Source organism: Talpa occidentalis, unplaced genomic scaffold (assembly GCF_014898055.3).
Source record: "Talpa occidentalis isolate TD23 unplaced genomic scaffold, MPIMG_talOcc4v2.1 talOcc4.17, whole genome shotgun sequence".
NCBI classification, from domain to species: Eukaryota; Metazoa; Chordata; class Mammalia; order Eulipotyphla; family Talpidae; genus Talpa; species Talpa occidentalis.
In genome coordinates, this window is record NW_023601754.1 from 54,684,681 (window position 1) to 54,705,558 (window position 20,878).

Below are 20,878 nucleotides of genomic sequence, written 5' to 3' on the forward strand. Positions count from 1 at the left end.
GTAGGAAAACAGAAATCATCTTGTTCATTGATTATTAATTCAGCACAGAAAAAAAAAAAAACAAGAAATATGAACCTATTTTGCATAGAAACTGATCTACAGTGTTTGAGAATCAGAGAAAAGCTGCCTTGATAGAAACATAATAGAAAAGATTGAAGAGTAAAGAAAACAAGCTGGCTTTACAATAAAGTACAGTTCCCCCCTAAAGTGAGGCCAGCTCTTATTTCAGGCACAGAGAGAATCAGCTGAGCAATGAAGAGGACAACATGGTTAACCAACTGGATCCGGAGGAATACTATTCACTTAATATAGATTCATAATTCTTAGCATCTGGAACTCTGGATTGTTACTGAAACAGACATCAGAGACTCCCTGATGAAGCTAATTAAACAGTATAAAGATTTGTGAATGGAACAATTTAAATCAGTTTGCTAAAAATGTTACAAGAATGCTAAATAAAAATCGTAATAAAAGCATAATTAATGCCGTATAAGCCCAGAGTTAAGGGATTCAAGGCTTAGTGTGAGACAATTTCCTTTGTGAGCTTCACTGGGTCATTTTTGTTACTAATTAGTAGAATAAATAGCATTATTGAGTGGAGGTTAGTATTACGAGCTCTAATGCCTAGAGGGAAGACAGGCTAAAGCTGGCTACCAAATGTGATTGGCTATGAGCAAATGACTCAATTTTTATTGTGTACTTAATGTATAGTACCCCTCTGAACAACATGTTAGCCACCTCCACTTTATGGTAAGGGTACAAGAATTAAAAAACTTATAAAATTTCTTTGCACTTTTAAATAAATTAAAACTAAGTCACGGGCCTCCCCGGTGGCGCAGCGGTTGAGCGCTGGGTTGCAAAGCTGCCCGCGGCCTCTGCGGCGCTGGTTCGATTCCCGGCTGCTCCCCGGCCACCGGAGGAGGGTCCCACATGGTGCGCAGACCTCTCCTGCCGCCCGCTGCTCCCCTCAGCAGTGTACTTCGGTCCTTCTGCCTGCTCTGCTCCCCGCTCTGGCTCTGGTGAATTCTCTCGCCCTCCCGCGCTTCTGACTGTACCCAGTGCATGTATAAACCAAACAAACAAACAAATAATAAATAAATAAATAAATAAGACATGCCTCTAGAAAATTAAAAAAAAAAAAAAAACTAAGTCACCACACACAAACTGTCTCAAGTTTGTATCAACAAAATAAATAGGTGGTTATTCCATAAACTAAATTCAATACCTCTCTCTACTATTACCAACGATAATAAAAATATCCCAATAGATTTTAACCTTTTTCAAAGCACTTTCACAAATATTAATCGCAAAACTATCATTATGAATGATCGTACCACCACTCTACAGGCATGTTAAGTACAGGTTCCTGTTGCAGGATATACTCCTACATCCTCCCTAGTGCTAATAACTCCCTTTTATTTACATGGCTTTTCACTCCGTTCAAAGCACTTTCACAACATATTAACTGGAGCAGTGGCATCCAGAGTGATCTTTCCATTCATCGCATCATTCCAATGGCATAACGCATAAAAGAAGAGAAATAAAGATGACAATAAACAGATGAGATGATTTTGAGGCAGTGAATTCATGAATCTTAAACTTGGATCCAAATATCCCTGCAGTCTTAGAATAGGAGCAAACTCCCCAGGACAAGTCGATTCTCCTTTTCTTCCAGGCACAGGCTTTGGGTGGCAGCAAAATTAAGTGATCAAGATATGTTCTGCATGAGCATAAAGAGAGGGACCAAATCTCTCTTATTCCCTGCTGCCAGCCCTCCAAGACAAGCACAAGGCTCAATGCACAGTGAATGCTCAATAAATAGCTCACCTCTGTAATTATGACCACAGGAAGAACAGTCTACCCAAGCTCTCAAAGACTATCTGGTAATGAACTAAGAACAAAAATTTCAATTTATTTTTGTTTTCCAATCACTACTTTTAAGTATGTGCACACCAAGCAGAATCTATATAAAAATAGACTCACAAAAGCTCTACTAAGAATCCATGAAACAGACAATGGAAGATAGATCCAGAGGACCAAGACCTCAAAGACAAAAGGAAATATACCTGATGGCCCTGAACTCTGCAAGCAGCACTTGTAAGTCCCTGTGCTTAAACTAAAAATTACATTAAAAAAGAACTCTTAGGACCTCCCCTGGTGGCACAGAGGTTGAGAGCTGGGCTGCGAAGCTGCCCGCAGCCTCTGCAGCAGCGGTTCGATCCCCAGCCACCAGCAAGGGTCCCACATAGCGCGACAGACCTCTCCTGCCATGCCCACTGCTCCCCTCAGCAGTGTGTTTTGTCACTCTGCCTGTTCTGTTCCCCGCTCTTGCTCTGGTGAATTCTCTCACCCTCCCATGCTTCTGACTGTACTCAGTGCTTGGATAAATAAATAAATAAATCTTTAAAAAAAAAAGAACTCTTAGCAGGTTGACTTGTTTCCTGTATGTTGGTGTCTTTTGAGTCACTCATTTTATTTTTTTTTTATTTTTTTTTTTTTTAAGATTTATTTATTTATTTATACAAGCACTGGGTACAGTCAGAAGCGCAGGAGGGTGAGAGAATTCACCAGAGCCAGAGCGGGGAGCAGAGCAGGCAGAAGGACCGAAGCACACTGCTGAGGGTAGCAGCGGGCGACAGAAAAGGTCTGTGCGCCATGTGGGACCCTCTTCCGGTGGTCGGGGAGCAGCCGGGGATTGAACCGGCGCCCCAGAGGCCGCGGGCAGCTTCGCAACCCAGCGCTCAACCGCTGCGCCACCGGGGAGGCCCGAGTCACTCATTTTATACGTGAGTTGCATAAACAGTTTTTTCCTTTTCTTTGATTAAGACCAAGATAAAAGAAGGTACTAGGGTTTATGAGCTAATTGAGTTACCAGAAACCTGGATATAAATTAAAATTTTTAACTGGTTGCATTTTTAAAAGCACATAAGGAATCTTGCTATTTTTAAAAAGTCTTATGGTAATGTGTTACATAAACTGTTCATTTATGATATTATACCTTTCTAATGTAGCCTTTTGGTTGCTTCCATATTTAACACACAGCATATTTTCTTAAAGCAATGACAAATATGAGTTTAAAAAAAAAGATTCACTTAATATTCCAGTTTAAAAAAAAAGATTCACTTAATATTCCAGATTTAGTTGGGGGAAATTTCTTTTAAAAAATTATTGATGGTGGTAGGTATTTTTTTTTTAAATACCAACAGGACTACATCAAACTAAAAAGCTTCTATTGCTTCTGTCAGTGAAAGAAACTATCATTAAAACAAGAAGATAGCCTAATGAATGGGAGAAAATATTTGTACAGCTGACAAGGGACTAATATCTAAGATCTACAAAGAACTCATACAAATCAACAACAAAAAAAACAATTAACCCAATCAAAAAATGGGCAGAGGAGAAAAACAGACACTTCTCCAAGACACACAGATGATCAACAGGACCATGAAAAAAATGTTCATTTATCATCATGGAAATGCAAACCAAAACCACAATGAAATACCATCTAACACCTGTGAGAACGTCCCATATAAAAAAAACCCAGATACAAAAATGTTGGCAAGGGTGTGGAGAAAAAGGAAACCCATACATTGTTCATAGAAATGTATACTGCCTAGCCCCGAGGGAAAACAGAATGGAGGTCCTTCAAAATATTAAAAACAGATAAGCCGTGTGACCCAGCAATTCCAGTCCTAAGTATCTACCTGAAGAACACAAAAGCACTAATTCAAAGGAATATGTGCACTCCTTTGTTCACTGCAGTACTATTTATAAAAGCCAAAGTGGAAAAAAAAAAAAGTCAAAGTATAGAAACCTACATGTCCATCAACAGAGTTGGAGTAAGAAGATGTGGCGTATACATACACAACGGAATACTACCTGCTACAAAAAAGCCATTTGTGACAAGGTGGATGAAACTGGAGTGAAATAACTCAAAAGCAAAAAAGACAAATTCTGACTTGTGGAAAAAACAAAGGAACTGACAAAACTAAACCAAAATAAACCCTAGAAATTGATGGCAGAACTGAGGTAGCTAGAAGGAGGAAGGACTGAGGGTATGGGAATAAAGAGGGTTGAAGGGGCACAGTGGCCTAGAGTGAAGGATGGGTGGGGGAGTGTGCTAACATACATTCAAGGTATGAACCTATTCTTTTAAATCATAAACAGTACAGTAAATTAATGTTACCTCAATAAAGAACATAAAAAGAAAAAAGTTTACTTTCCCATAAAAGGAAATGTTAAAAAAAAAGGTCAACCCCTCCCAATATGTATATATTATAGTATCCCAAAAACTAAACAAAAACTAAAACTTTAATAAAATTTGTAAATTAACTACTCATTAGGTAAGATAGGTCCACTGGAACCATACAATCATCGAAGATAAAAATTAAAGCACAAAATGCTCAGATCACCCTGGCCTCCTTAAATACATGTCTTCTGACTTGAGATAACAGGTCTCCCCATTCTCCAAAAGTAGGACATTCCTCTGTGGTAAGTTAATTTCTCCATACAGGGTATATGCAAAGATTTTTCTAGATAAATGAACTTTCCAGGCCCCAAAATAACCTACCAAATAGGAACATTCCATGTATGGATAGTAAGGGAAACCTGTATTTTTAAATCAAAGAAACTAAGGTCACCAAATGCTCCTATCCATACCAACTTTGGTACATACCATGGAAGCTAATATCACAATTACCAAAATCATTTACAGTAAAAGCATTCTACACACATTCTTTGATGTAGATGGGAAGAAACACCTTATTAAAAATTTTATTTACCTTTGGGAAAATTTTGAAGTTGTATAAAGGGTATTCAGAGAAGCTTCTGTGACCTAGGTATCTTGCCCATTCCGGTATCTACAGAATTTTATAGGTTATCTTTCAATAGGACTGCCAGATAAAATATCACATGAAACATGTTTATACAAAAAATTATTCACTGTTAATCTGAAATTCAAATTTAATTGGGTGTCCTTTTTTTTCCTTTTCTAAATCTGGCAATCCTATTTTCAATGTAAGTCTGTTTCAGAAAACCAAATTCATTGACAGGAAGAGATTTAGTCTTATGGCAGTTGGGTAATTCTTTACCTTTCAGGAACTTCTTGAGGATCAAACCATCATAAATGCTTCCTGTAGAAGCAACTGTAAGAAACAGAATATGAGGAAATATCATAAATAAAACAATAAAATAAGTTTTATTTAAAGACTCAAAAGAGAGCCTGAAAACACTGAACACAGATACAGAACAGAAAAAGGGAGACTAATACTAATGAATTCAGTGACAATGGAGATATCAGAAGCATGTTATGAAGCTACAATGGCGATTAGGGAACAAATACCTTCTTGGAGATAGAGCCAAATTATAAGTCTTTTTACCTATGTATGACACCAGGGCTGCTTCTTTGATGTTGCTATTCCTGACAGAAAAGGATTACAGGAAGACTGAAAACTATAAGTAGGAACCAGAATATATCATGCCAGTAACCCACATTTCAATAGAAGATTAAAAATGTGGCCTTCTTTTAACCAATTAAGTCTTTAGTAGAAAGTACTTTATTAGGCTATCAGGTAAAAATTCACTGTACCAAGAATCATAATGTGAACATTAAAATATTTAGAATCTTATATCTTCAAGGGAAGAAGATGAGGACGGAAGCAGGCACCTACGAGTAGAAAAAGACCAGAACTTTCTGGAGGGTTTTTGTCAACATGAACATGCCCTCCCTCAGAGGGATCTGGCCTCGCAGTTAACAGCCTAAGAACCACTGCCATTAGAATCAATGCAAATGGGGCCTCCCCAGTGGCACAGTGGTTGAGCGCTGGGTTGCAAAGCTGCCCGCAGCCTCTGCAGCGCCGGTTTGATCCCCGGCTGCTGGGCGAGGGTCCCACATGGTGCGCAGACCTCTCCTGCCGCCCACTGCTCCCCTCAGCAGTGTGTTTCATCATTCTGCCTGTTCTACTCTCTGCTCTGGCTCTGGTGAAGTCTCTCACTCACCCTCCCACGCCTCTGACTGTATAAATAAATAAATATATATATATAAATAGTGCTTGTATAAATAAATAAATGCTTGTATAAATAAATAAATCTTTAAAAAAAAGAATCAATGGAAATGTGTCTAACCCTTTTCTTCAGGTAGGGAAAAAGGCTAAGAGTTATTTAAGTAGAGTGAGAAGTAATATCATTCTCTAACCATGGGCTGTCCAATGCAGTAGCCACTAGCTACGTATGACTATTTAAGTTTAGCAAAATTAAGTAAAAAATTCAATTCCTCAGTCACACCAGCCACATTTCAAGTGTGATACAGCTCAGTGTGGCTAATGGCTACTTTACTGAACAGCACAGATAACAAACATTTCCATTATCACAAAAAGTTCTACTGGATAGCAATGTTCTAAATCTCCAGATTTTGAAAGATTCTGGACAAAGGATACATATTTCAAAAGGCCTAAGCCCAAACAAATAGCACAGAATATTTAGTAAGAGCTATCTTTTATTTTTCTCTTGGTGACCCTCAACATATATACATTGGTCATAAAGGAGAGAGCTGGTCATTAGGACAGGATGTGTGGTGGTGGGTAGGCCTAGACTAGCAATTAGTGAAGAGTTAGAACATTAACAAGAAACAAAAAGTATTCCTAGTAATGTGTCCATTAGTTTTTCAATTGAATTTATCACATTTGCCTTTAATATCCTTCCTTAGTTTTAACAAGTGTTATATCAACAATGTTGAAAATGGGTCACTTCTGGAGACCAGTTATTCTGCCTGCTCCAAACCCCACCAAGAACCCGATTATCAGCTATACTTTTAATATTTCTATACTCAAGGAACAAAGTGCTACCCTTCATATACCAAGACACCAGCAGAGATTTAATTATAGAACTCATATTGTAAAGCAACAGCATCCCCCCAAAGCCCCTCTACAAAACAGAAGATTAAAAAGAAAGTACTATGAAGTCAGATATGTTTCAGAAAAGCTCCATATTATAGCTATTTTTCAAGTCCAGGTTGGCATATAAGTTCTAAGATATGAAGTAACAAAATTTATTTGGTTTCAACCAGCATTTCCCAAATTAGATGACTACATAACTCCTTTTTCATAACTCATATAAACATCCTATAGCACATATTTTAGGAAACACTGTAATAAATATCTGTAAAGCTTTCAACAACTGCTGATGGAAAAAAATCACATAGTCATCTCTCAGCTTCTCATAGATGGATCATTTCAATACTAAAACCTGCTGCTTTGTTGTGAGTTGAATTTTGTTCCCCTAAAAGATATTTTTACCTTCAGTATTTGTGAAGTATGTGTGTCTGGAAATAGGGTCTTCACAGATGTTATCACGTTAAGATGAAGTCATACTAGGTGACAGTGGCATTAAATCCAATTGGTATTCTTTTTTTTTAATGGAAAATTTCAGATTTTATTAATACTCAATATTTATTTTATATAACTCACAAAACACAACATACAAATGCACAAACAGGTATACATTAGAACATTATAAAGGCAATGCTTTTAGAAAAGACTAATTTGTATGTAAACACATTTGTGTTTTTGGAATAAAAAAAAATGAAGTATTTTCTTCTTTCTTATGAACTTGTCCATGCTGCACTTCAATGCCAGATCTAGCATTGTCTTATAAACAGGCCACAGCATAACACTGGCATTACTGCTGTCTGAAAATACTGTAACCAACAAGAAATCTTAGATTAGAATGGCTATGTGCCTCAAGGTGAATTCTGGTTTAGATTCATAGAATCCAGTTGGTATACTTTTTTTTAAATTTATTTATTTATGCATACAAGAACTGGGGTACAGGCCAGAAGTGTGGAGGGTGAGAGGATTCACCAGAGACAAAGTGGGGAACAGAAAAGGCAGACTTAGTGAAATACACTGCTGAGGGGAGCAGCGGGCGAGTCAGGAGAAGTCTGATGCACCATGTGGGTCCCCTCACTGGCTGGGGATCAAACTCATGCTGCAATGGCTGCTGACAGCTTCATAGATTGTGTCTTAACCCCTTGCGCCACCAGGGAGGACCCCAATTGGTATTCTTAAGAGAAGGCCACACGAAGACACAAACACACAAAGGTGAAAATACCAGGTGAAGAAAGAGTCAGAGACTGGAGTGATAACATCCACAAGCCAACAACATCAAGGGTTTTGCTGTCAACTACCAGAAGTTAGGAGAAAGGCATGGAATAGATATCTCTCTAAGAGCCTCCAGAAAGAACCAACCCTACTGAGACCTTGATTTTAGACTTCTGGCCTTCCTAACTATGAGAATAAATCATTTTGTTGAAAGTCACCCAATTTGTGGTTCTTTGTTATGACAGCCTAGGTAACTACTACATTGTTTTATATCATCATAGACTGTGGACCAAATACATCAATTCACACTTTCAGTTAAGATGGCAAATTGAACATATGATTCTATTTTTACTATCTCCTAAAGGTTCAACAGATTTTTTTTTTAAGACTTATCTATTTATTTATTTATTTATACAAGCACTGGGTACAGTCAGAAGCGCGGGAGGGTGAGAGAATTCACCATAGCCAGAGCGGGGAGCAGAGCAGGCAGAAGGACCGAAGTACACTGCTGAGGGGAGCAGCGGGCGGCAGGAGAGGTCTGCGCGCCATGTGGGATCCTCCTCCGGTGGCTGGGGAGCAGCCAGGGATTGAACCGGCGCTGCAGAGGCCGCGGGCAGCTTCGCAGCCCAGTGCTCAAACGCTGCGCCACCAGGGAGGCCAACAGATTTTTTGTAAAGGAATAAATTCACAAAGACAGAATAAAAGACAAAGATGATTATAATTCTAGAAACTGAAAAGCAGGACTAGTGGGGACAACTTAGGAGAACTGATAAACTGAACTATAAGCCAAAAATGGGGAGAAGCCAACAAACAACCTGATGTATATAGTAAAATCCCTAAAGACCCAGGAAGGCCCTATCAGGAACCTTGGGAAGGAGGGATTACTTGGGAGCTAAAATAAGGAGACTAGGTTGGAAAAATGAAATTTAATTAGTAGTCAGATACTAAGAAGTTAGATTCCTTCCTCCATTCAGCATTCTGGGGACTGGCCCTGCCTAACCTTGGTGATGGGTGAGAAGAGGTTATTCTTTGAAATGTAGACGCATGGGTCTCTGGGCTGAGAACCAAAGTTGGACTAAAAACAATAGACTGAGTGAACGTAAACACTGAACACCACAATACCCAACGCCCCTTAAGCCCTTAATCCCAGAATAGTGGCAATTTGGCTTTTTATCGCCCTGATGAAAGATTATAAAGATATGCACAGAAAAATCTAGAATGTACACTGAACATTAGTAATTATCTCAAAGGATGAGATTACAAGAATGTCTCACTCTCCAAAGTATGTTTCTGCGATGTGGGAATGTTTTATGATATGCGTTACCATTTTTTTCCCTGCCAAAAACATTTTGAAAATAATTACATAAAGATCTGAGACAATAAAGAGAAATGCCCCCTATACTAGATGGGTTGAAGAGGTTCATTAGGCTCAAAATACTATGAAATTGGGTTTCTTGCCATTGGGTTTCTTGCAGCTCAAGTCCTTTGCTTTGACTCAACCCTGCTACTCTGGCTTACAGATTACAAACTAATCCATCCATATACAGACCAACATCACCCTAGCCATGTGGTGAACCATTTCTCTCATGAATAGTGGACACACTCTCTCTGTGTCCAGCAGAGTAGAGTTCATGCAGAGTAACAGCAAATGAGCCTAACGTATCTTGGTAAATATCTTAAGGATGTTTACTACCAGGGACACAAAGAAGAGACAGGTCATTTCTTTTCAAGTAAGAAAATGTCTTGAGGGTCTCCCCTGGTGGCGCAGGCAGTTGAGCGCTGCGCTGTGAAGCTATCCGCAGCCTCTGCAGCACAGGTTTGATCCTGGCCGGCCAGCCGGCCGGCCGGCCGGTGAGGGTCCCACATGGCACGGCAGACCTCTACTGTCGCGCCCACTGCTCCCCTCAGCAGTGTATTTCGTCAGTCTGCCTGTTCTGTTCCCTGCTCTGTGTCTGGTGAATCCTCTCACTCTCCCGCGAATATGGCCTGTACCCCGGTTCTTGTAAAATAAATAAATCTTTTTAAAAAAATAAAGAAAAGAAAAAGTCGGGCCTCCCCGGTGGCGCAGCGGTTGGGCGCTGGGTTGCGAAGCTGCCCGCAGCCTCTGCAGCGCCGGTTCGATCCCCGGCTGCTCCCCGGCCACCAGAGGAGGGTCCCACATGGCCGCAGACCTCTCCTGCCGCCCGCTGCTCCCCTCAGCAGTGTACTTCGGTCCTTCTGCCTGCTCTGCTCCCCGCTCTGGCTCTGGTGAATTCTCTCACCCTCCCGCGCTTCTGACTGTACCCAGTGCTTGTATGAATAAATAAAATGTTTAAAAAAAAAAAAAAAAAAAAAAAGAAAAGAAAAAGTCTTGAAGGGCCTGGCGTGGTACCCATTCTCAACTGGGACCCAGAGAGACTCCTTTAATTTGAATGGGACTTCATTCCAAGGTATCCTTCAATAAACCCACACACACACACCCCCAAAAAGACAAAGTTATCACTTCAACAAGTTCTCCTCAAGAACAATGAAAGAATGGAAGACACACAGAATTATCAAAGTATGCACCATCAATCATTTACTGTTTCTTTTTACTTTACTTTTTGGCTCTTAACCAACTACTAAGGCTGAACATGAAAGAACAAGGTAAAATTCAATGTAATATAATTTTGCTTTGAAAGAGGAAGTTAAAACAAGAGCAAGAGATTGTTCTGAGCAATCGTAAAATACAGAATCCTGTGATAAGAATCATTCTACTCACCTTTTCTGCATGACACATTAATAAATCTATCACTAGGTACCTAGTACATACTCATTGAAGTTTTTTTTTTTTTTGACTATGGAACAACCCTGGAGTGATCACATGACAAAAGATTATGACAAGGTGAAATTTTTAAATAAACTGTAATAAATTATGACAACACAAAGATAGAAAATCAGTACTTTTTCTCCACTTACTAGTTGTTACACAATGAAGAGTGTTTGTCCGGTGCTTAGAATTTAATGCTTCTATGGAAATCACTAGCTGTCCTTCTACCAAGGCTCCCTTAGGTACTCCTGCTGTTTCACACTTCCAGTGAATTATTAAGTATTTCAAAATCTGAAAAGAGCACAGTTCAAAGAGAACACAATTTTCTTTAGAAATCATTGTAAAAATAAACTTGAATGATAAATTAGTAATTCCAATTTCTAAAAATACAGTATTCTTGCTTGTAAGATGTCAGATTTACATTTGTTCAAAGGAGCATTGAGTTTAAACAAAATGAATAGCTAGGGGAGTGACATACAAACCCAGACAATGAAACACAGCACAACGCCAAACAAGACAGGAAATGGAGACAATAAACTGCTTTATTGAAAGGATAAATTCATCTGGAAATAATAATTTGAAAAAAAATTATGTGGGAATTTGTTTTGTCTTTTTTTTTTTCCTCCCCAAAGAAAAGCGACCATGAAGATTATAATGACGACATCTGGTTATGAATCATATTTACCTTTAATTAAATCAACACTTCTGATTTAATTAAATCAGAAGTTAAATTAAATTAACTAGGGTCAGCATACTATGAAAAGCATTTGAGTTTCTGGAGACAGAGAGATGCCTGGGTTTGTATCCCTGGTGGGACAAATACTACCATGTGATCTTGGGCAAGCTACTGATTTACAAAAATGAGGACAAATCTACCACATACGGCAGCTGCTGAACATAAATATGTGCAAAATGCTTATGACGGTGCCAGTCATATAATAAGTGCTTACTATGTCAGCTGCTAGTTCATAGTATGTTCATCTGCATCAAATATTTGAAATTGAACAGGTCTCATGGATAAAACATTTTAAAGTAAAATACAGTGTATTTAATTCCATTATTTGTGACAGTAGAGCCTGACTCTACACCAAGGAATGACCCCCCCCTTTTTTTTTTGTGGGACCCCCGCAGGCGTCCGGGGAACGAACCGCGCTGCAGAGGCTGCGGGCAGCCTCGCAGCCCAGCGCTCAGCCGCTGCGCCACCAGGGGAGGCCCGAAATGACCCCCTTTTTTAAGGGCAAGTAGCTCTCAGTAAAATTTGTGAACTAAGACACCTTAATTTGTATGAGATGATAAGGATGATTTCCAGGCACTTCTCCACTCTCCGTCACGCATCCTCTGCCTCGCCGTGCTCCCTCTAACGCTAAGATTTTCCCGCAGCTTCTTTATCCACAACGAGAGCAGTTGGGAAGAGAACGCCGGCCTGTGAGTCATTAGCTCTGGATTCTATCCTCGGGCCTGTCATCTGCTAAGCCTAATTCTCCAGCTTTCTTCAAGGATAGCTAAGGCGGGAGGCTGGGGGCACACCACGGTGCTCCTGCCCTCCCCGCGCGGGGTCCCCAGCAGCTGCGGCTCCCTTCAGGTGAGGGCTGCGAACGCACCGCGGTGGATGAACAGACGGGGTGCGCCCTCCGTCCCCCCTTCCGGAGCGGAAAGGACCCACACCGAGGCGTGGTCAGAGCCGATGGGGTCCCCCAGCCCCTCCAGAACCCCGCCCGGGGAGGAGCTCTCGCCCCCACTCCCACCCCGCCTCGAGGCCCCGCCCTTCGCTCTGCGCGTGCGCCCTGGCGCGCGGGTACGGGGCGGGGGGCGCCGGGGCTCCTGGCCTGCGGCCCCCTGGCTTCTCCCGCGAGGGAACCCGGAGGGGGCGCCAGGTCGGCCTTTCCCCGACAGAGTAAATAATACTCCCTGAGCACCCAAGGGCTCCGGGCCCTGAGGCTCATCTCCTCTTCACAAGCCCCAGGGGGCTGGCCTAGTGCCCCGGAGCTTATCGTTCCCGAACCTTCCATCTCCGCCTCAGGCAACGCAAGGGCTTTGGCCCCCGGCTTCGAGGTCTCCTCACGAAGCCCGCCTCCTCACAGGGCCCGTCCCTGCTTTCTCTCCCTCCCCAGCATCACCTCGCACACTGCGACTGCCGTGCCCTCCATTCCTCGCGGGGAGCAGCAGGGACGCCCCGTCACCCCGGCGGGCCGGAGCTTCGACCGCCCCTCGCGCCCACGCCCGGCAGCTCGAGGCCGTCGCTTCCCGCCCGGCCGCACGCCCCGCCCATCGGCCGGCGGCGCCTGCGCACTAGGCGCCGCCCCGCCCACCAGCCCTCCGCGCCTGCGCACTCGCGCGTCCTCGCCCCCAGCCCAGGCCCCGAGCCGCGGAGCCGCGGAGCCGCGGAGGAGGTGGGCGGCCCCGGGGCGGGGGAGGGTCCGCCGCCGGCGACCGGGCTGGAGGCGAGCAGGAGTGAAGCCAGGACGCGACTCCTCCTTCCTCCCCGTAGGAGACGTTCCCACGGTCCCACCTGGATGCAGCCCCGGCCGTCCCTAGCGCCCGAGCCGCCGCCCGCTGTCCCTCTGTGCAGAGGGACGATGGTGCCCGCGGGGCCCCACGCAGCCTCACCCCAGGGGGGCTGCCCCGCCTGCCCTGGCTAACCTCTGACCCCCAGACTTGGCAGATAAAAATACAGGACGGACGGTTAAATTTGAATGTCAAGTGAAAAAAGGAAAATTTTAAAGACTGCGTGTACACTCACTCACGTGACCTTCCAGGCTGGTGTCCTGTATTCTCAGTGGCCTCGTGCCCCGGGATGGCCTCTCCCTAATTGCAGGGTGCTCAGCCAGGCCCTGGCACACCCGGAAGGGGACGCCCACCTGGAAATTGGCCTCTGCCCACGTTTGACTCCAGACTACTACAAAGGCCAGGGCGGGAGCTGGCTCCAGCCGACAGGACCAGCTGTGGGCCTTGCCTCGCGCTGGAAGAAAGCATGTCCTGCAGATTCCAGCTGCTGCACGCAGGGCTGGCTCAGCCAGCGGTGGTGAGAACAACCCGAGGTCAAAAGGATGACCTGGCAGCTTGTTCGTCAGGCAGATGAAAGAAAACTGAAAGAGATGCCTGCCTGGCAAAGAGTTGGCCAAGGAGAAAGGTGGGACAGGGTGTCGGCTACATTCCTGCAGGAAAGATTCTTCCACCACAGCTGTAAGAAGTCAGGATGGGGCAGACGGCGCCAGGTTGCTGGCAGAGCGCCTGCCCGGTACACAGCCTCCTGCTGCTCCTAGGAATGTGTCTCCTGAGAGCCGAATGAGCCTTCTGGCGTCTGTCCAGAGGTGCTGTTGGCCATCTCATTGCTCACCGGGAAACGCCAGAGAAAGGTAGCTTTACTTTCTGGAATAGTCATCCTAATACTATTTTGGACTTGGTAAGAGAGCTGTCATAGGGGAGTGACTGGTGCCTTCCTTTACCTGGCCCTTTCGTCTGTCCCATGTGACCCCTTTAGGAAGGGGAGTTGCCAAGGGGAAGGGCGCGACCTTTACTAAGTGACGGCCTGTTGTCCAGTACCAGGCTCTTGTCATACATGTTTTCACTCCCACGAGTATGTTGTGAGATCATTGTTCTCTTCACTCTCTGATGAGTGAGAAACCAGGGTGCTGAGGATGACGTGAACATAGTTCCCATGGAGAGTGCTGACTCAGCAGAATGCCCCGCCTCGAGGATGGCGTTGGGACTGAAGGGTGGAGGAACAGTTGCCAAAGACAAGTACTTCAGATGAGTTGGTCATCGTGGCGCCCAGCCCTTGCCCTTGGGGTGAACCTTGGGGATGCACAGACAGTAGAACACCCATCCCCATCCTAGAGGCAGGGGAGACCTAACCTAGGCAGTTGAGGACACGACCGAATGTTGGCAGAAGGGAAGGTGGGGGCCTCGGACAGGAGAGTCTCCCAACAGGACTTGCGTAGCGAGGCAGGGGTCAGGCAGGCGTGGTCCTCAGACTCTGTGCCACGTTGATTCTGCTTTTACCCATCCACCCACCTCAGGATCTACGCTAGTGCTTTATATCAGTTTGGACATCCTATTTGTTCTGAAAAGAAATTCCCTGTTTGTTCAGAAGAGACCCCACCTGAAATGCCCCAGATCGGTTGTGACCCAAACCCAAGGCTTAACATGAAACCAGAACCGCCTGGGGATGTTGCCCGGTGAACAGGACGTCTGAGGAACGTGGAGCTGGCTTTTCCTCTTGAATGTGTCCTGTCTGTGTGCAGCACCCCTAGACACTCCCTAGACCTACCCTGTGCTCAGGCTTCCCTGGAGCATTCCAAGGCCTTGGGGAGAGTGACCCTAGGAATTTAGGTGCAAAATAATCCTGAGATCCCCGGTATCAGGCTGATGCAAAAGCCTGTGAGGAGATTCCTTCCCCCAAAAAACTAAAAGAGGCTGTTTCCCATCTAGACAGTAGGAAAGGGTTAACTGTTCTCTCGGGTCCTGAGCAATGTGTCCCCCACCGGTTCCCATAACCGGGTTTTCTGAAATGGAGCAGGTCCCGGGGTGCCTCTCCACTAATCACATCCTTGGAAATGGGGCCATGAAGCCCAGATTAGCTCATCCCTTCACCTTCTTGAGGCCTTCTCCACCTGGAGCACAGAATCTGGGGCAGCTTCACTATTCACCTCTGTCTGCTTTCCTGTCGGGGGTCAGACAGGGATATGGTCACAGGGAATGCGAGGTTATGGGGGCACTAGAGGCCGTAGTGATGCTGACTTTTGTGTCGATCCTTGAACTACAGCATTTGTTCTTCCTCATTCTAAGACTTAGGGGCAAAGAAACAATATCCCCCCCCCTAAGGCTGACGTTTGTAGAACTAGGGTATTTTCTTCTTCATCCTCTCCTGTGTCCTTCCTCGCCTTAGGATGACTGTCAAGGGCACGGGATAGCTCCTGTTCTTCCGACTGACAGTCTCCCTTTGTGCAGAGTCGTTCATTTCTCCTCCACTAACAGCAGGTTCTGGGGCCAGCCCAGGAGATTTCATTCCTTTCCTATTAGTGTCCAGTTTCTCCTCTTCCTAGATAACCAATAAAATTGATCTCACAAAGTGGTTCTGCTCTCTCTAACTGGCTCCTCCTCTTTGGGCTGGCCTGGATTTGGCCGGCTGATGTCCACTAGAAGGGGAGTTTTGTTAAGTTTTTTTTTAAAAGATTTATTTATTTATTTATACAAGCACTGGTAGAGTCAGAAGCGCGGGAGGGTGAGAGGATTCACCAGAGCCAGAGCGGGGAGCAGAGCAGGCAGAAGGACCGAAGTACACGGCTGAGGGGAGCAGCGGGCAGCAGGAGAGGTCTGCGCGCCATGTGGGACCCTCCTCCGGTGGCCGGGAATCGAACCGGGAATCGAACCGGGAATCGAACCGGGAATCGAACCGGCGCCGCAGAGGCTGCGGGCAGCTTCACAAGCTAGCGCTCAACCACTGCGCCACCAGGGAGGCCCTAGAAAGGGAGTTTTCTTTGTGACATAGAAGCCTTGGAAATGGAAACAGTGGTGCAGTCTGGCCACATATGGGCAAGTAAACCTATTGACTCAAAGTCCAGATGGTCAACTTTATTTGAAAGACAAGGAGGCTAACTGGGACAAAGATTCTGCTGGGAGCCTCCTTAAACTGGATACTGATGCCATGTGTTCAGTCTGCGTTCAGTCATTACCCGATGACAGACACAGGGAGGCTTTACAGGAAATGTGTGTAAAGCCTTTTAAGCGAGTAGTATGGAAACTGAGTAGAGCTGGCTTATCACTGATCTCTGAAGTTGACTTGATTTTCATCCATTCTAGTTTTAAGGCCACTCTACCTTCCGTTTCCCCAATTTTCATTCTCACCAGGGGAAGAGACTCTGGGACCTAAAGTCTAAAAGGGTCAGGATGTCTGAATTTTTTTTTCCCATTTTATCACTTACTTTAGGTGTTATGTTCTAGTTTTCCACAACTAAAATAAGAAAAATTCTCCCAGGAATATAGTTAAAATAACATCTGTGAAACAATTTGAGGGTTTTAGAACCTTTAAATTAGAAGAAATCTTAGAAATCATTTAATCCAGTATATCCTAACCAGAGAAGCAGATTTTTTTCCAGTTCATTCCCTTTCCTTCCAACCCTCCTCCAAAATAGCCTCTGTCTCCCTCCTTCCTCACCCTCTTCCTGGTATCCGAGGTAGAGAATGGATGTAGCTGGCACAGATTATTTAGTGTTCATGGGGTTGGGGGACGCTGCCTTAACTCATCTCCCTATTTCATGCACCCTGACCCATTGCTATATAGCTTTTGCTTGAATATATCATACTGAGAAATTTGCCACCTTTGAGACAACCCATCCCAGTTTGGGACAGTAGCGATTTGGTAGAGCTTTTCATGATATTGAAATGAAATCTCCCCCACTATATCTTCCACCCATTCGTCCCAGTTCTGCCCTTTGAAGCCACAGAGAATTTACCTAATCCTTTTATAAAGGGGAGTGGAGAATACCCAGGATTGTTATTGTTCACACATCACAGTGGTTCAGACCGGGCCTGAATGATTGCATTACAGATGTCCTGTGCTTTGCGCACTAGCTGTGTTCCTAAAACATTATATAACTGTGTGTGAATGAAACCATTTTAGACATACTGGGAAGCTGACCATTTGAAAGAAACCCTGTTATCAGTTCTTTCATAAACTCAAGAATCCTTTTGTAAACCAAATAACCACCCACGTTAACCTTTTACACAAATCCAGATTTTCATACATTATGTTTCCCTCAAGGCGAGAGTTGCCGATATGCAAAACCTGTAAAATAATGATGATGGCCATAGCTAACATTTACTGAGCCCCACCTGATACGCCTTATTTGATTTCTCACTGCACCTTCCTTCTTTATTTTTTTTGAAAGATTTACTTATTTATGCATACAAGAAATGGGGTGTAGGCCAGAGGTGTGTAGAGGTGAGAGGACTCACCAGAGACAGAGTGGGAAGCAGAACAGGCAGATTAGCTGAAATACACTGCTGAGAGAGAGGAGCAGCAGGTGAAACAGGAGAGGTCTGCAGCGCCATGTGGGTCAGCTCCCTGGCCAGGGATCAAACTTGTGCTGCAGTGGCTGCGGCTAGTTTCATAGTGCTGAGACTTAACCCCTGCACCACCAGGGATGCCTGCGGCTTCCTTCTTTAAAACCATCCCCTTTGCTGATGAGGAAACCAAGGCTTAAAGAAGCTAAAGATCCACGGTCACACAATTAAAACGCAGTTGGCCAGAAGTCCAATGAGATCATAAGACTCCAGAGTCTTGTGTCTCAACCACCAGAACATGTCAGATGCCAGTCACTATTGAAATGACGAGCTGTGTCCACAACACAGGTGAAGTAGTCTACCAGACCGAAGCTGGTAGGTTCAAAGCTGTGCACAAAATTGACTCTCTTTGCATCTGGCTCTGTAGGTTTCCCAGCACCTTTTCCAGTACAATTTGATCAAGGGAGCCCCCAAGACGCCCATTCAGCTATTAGCATCAGGCAGATGCTGCCACAATGTATTGGGATGTCAGTAAATGCATGACTTTCTATGTTTTTCCAGCAAAAATGTGTCATGACTTTTCTAACAACCCGGTATTTCAGGCATCGGGATGTGATCAGACAGTTTTTCAAAGGGTTTGTGTACCCCAAGGTTTGTAGAATGAGCTTCTTAGAGGGAAGAAGGGGTTCGTTACTGCCAGGTAAAATCCAAAGTATTGAGAATCATGGTTGATCCCAGCCTTCTAGCTGGGTTAGAATCACTCCAATGGGTTTTTAGACCCAGTTTTTCATGGCGCTTGGGTTTGTAAGTTAAAAATAGTCTGGGAAGGATGGTCCATAAATAAGTTTACAAAACAGTTTTGTATCTAAACTGGACAAAGATAAATGGCTGTCATACTTTCATGTCCTCATATCAGTTCCAATTTCTCCAATTTTAGTCACCAACAGCATATCCTCACAATACTGATGGGCTCGGACCACATCCTCAGTGCTCCCAGAACCCCAAACTTTGTACACTGTCCTCTCCTGTCCTCCATGCCTCCCCCACCCCCCCATCTTGACTTGAGACTTTATCCTGGCTCATCTGAACACTTTGACTTTCAAATGTTTGATGATCATTTGCCATTCACCTCTACAGCTGGTGTTCCACTGGCCTCCCAGTCCACAGTAACCTCAGGAAATCGTGTTGGTTTCTAGAAGACACCGAGCAACCAGCACACCTACCCGACCCGTCCTTGTACCCAGCAGGCTTATTTACAATCTCCAGTCATAGTCTCAAGTGAGGAAATGCGGCCTTTAAAGAAAAAAGTCCTCAGCCTAGCATGTCCACCCCTAACTAATGTGCCTCGCCAATTCAAAACAACTCAGTCATTGCAGGTTTTAGATACTATCTGAGGATGCTCCTCCCAGTCTCCTTCTCACGAGGCTTTAGTTTGGGGGCAATGTATCTTAGTGACATCGGGGGGGGGGGCGGTCTCAAGCTCAAGCCTTCTTCTGCCTCCCTGGCCTGATGCAGCACAGCTTCCTGCCCTTGGCTTGGCCTTGGGGCTTTTTGTGCACCTGCTGTGGGGTTCCCTGGCAAACTAAGCAGTGATTGCCGTGTGGCGGACACAGTGGCTCCCACCGCCGCCCTCCCTGGTGCTATGCAAACTCCATTTTCTCCCAGCCTTGGGCTGTGGGTTTTTTCAGCCCCAGCAGCCCCCGAAGGTCCCTTGACTTCTAGTGCTCAGCTCACTTTCACACTCCTCACGGGGGCTGGGTCCTCAGGAAATTCTCAGATTTCCTGTAATTGTCGAGGAGAAGCGAAGGAGACAACCCAGTGGTCTGTGCTGGAGGATCACAGGTGCATAGGGGGTAGCATGGGGGATAGCGTACATCTTCAGAAGTACGAACCTATACCCCCAAATCATATACAGTGTTGTAAACAAATGTAATCTCAATTTTAAAAAAATGATACAATTCAGAAAAAAAAGAAAAGAAAAAAAGAAGCCAAGGAGACCGGGGTTTGGGGGACAAGAGGGTGGGATTGGTAAAGAAATGGAATTTCTCTCACACCTGCTTTGTCGACACAGGCGGCAATGTCATTTCTGCTCTGTGGCGGTTCCCTCTTGTTAGCACAGGGCTCTTTGAGAGACTGTATCTTCTAAGAGTCCCAGGAATAAAATGAAGTATAAGCCACTCTGTCTACTCCTTTTTTGGGGGTGGGAGAACAGGCCCCACTGTTGCATCTAAATCCCTCACTGTCCTCTCCCAATCCTTTTCAACTCTGCTCCAAGCTCAGAGCGCTCTCTTCCCTGTGGAGGGGAAACTCAGTGTTCTTCCAACTCTGCAGCAGGTGTAAGCGCTGAGCCATAGGTTTACCAGACACTGTCTCTTGATATTTAAAAGGAAACTTTTGCAAAAAGAAAGAAAAATCTCCTCTCAAGAGCCTGGCTTTTACAATTTAAAAACTGAAGCTTTTGGGGCCTCCCTGCTGGTGCAAGGGGTTAAGTCTCAGACTACGAAGCTGTCTGCAGCCACTGCAGCATGAGTTCAATCCCAGCCAGGAGCTGACCCACATGGCGCAGCAGACCTCTCCTGTCTCCTGCTGCTCCCCTCAGCAGTGTGTTTCAGTAGATCTGCCTGTTTTGCTCCCCGCTCTTTCTGTTGAATCCTCTCACCCTCCTCACCTCTGGCCTGCACCCCAGTTCTTGTATGCATAAATAAATAAATCTTAAAAAAAAGCTGGAGCTTTCAAAAACATCTCTGACAAGTTGGTGGCTGGCAGAAGAGAAGGAGGTTAGGGAATGGGTGAAGAGCTCAAGAGGTAGAAAATTACAAAAAAAGAAGTCATGGCGGTATCGTGTCAAACACGGCAACTATAGTCAATAGTGTTGTATTACTCATCTGCAAGTTGAGCAAACTTAAAAGTTCTCATCAGCAGGAAAAATATGTGTAACTTTTGTGGCGTGACCAATGCTAACTGGACTGACTGGGTGATTGCACACACA

The 20,878-nt window shown here is 44.6% G+C and overlaps 1 protein-coding gene across 1 annotated transcript in view; it reads right to left on the reverse strand.

The window, feature by feature from the left end:
- CUNH11orf80 (chromosome unknown C11orf80 homolog) overlaps window positions 1-20,878 on the reverse strand; it is a 78,479-nt gene that overhangs the window by 45,542 nt on the left and 12,059 nt on the right. Inside the window, exons 3-4 of the mRNA XM_054697548.1 lie at window positions 11,034-11,175; window positions 5,091-5,144 (exon numbers count right to left, since the gene is read on the reverse strand). Coding sequence (XP_054553523.1) covers window positions 5,091-5,144; window positions 11,034-11,175 — 196 coding nt within the window. The remainder of the gene's footprint in view (window positions 1-5,090; window positions 5,145-11,033; window positions 11,176-20,878) is intronic.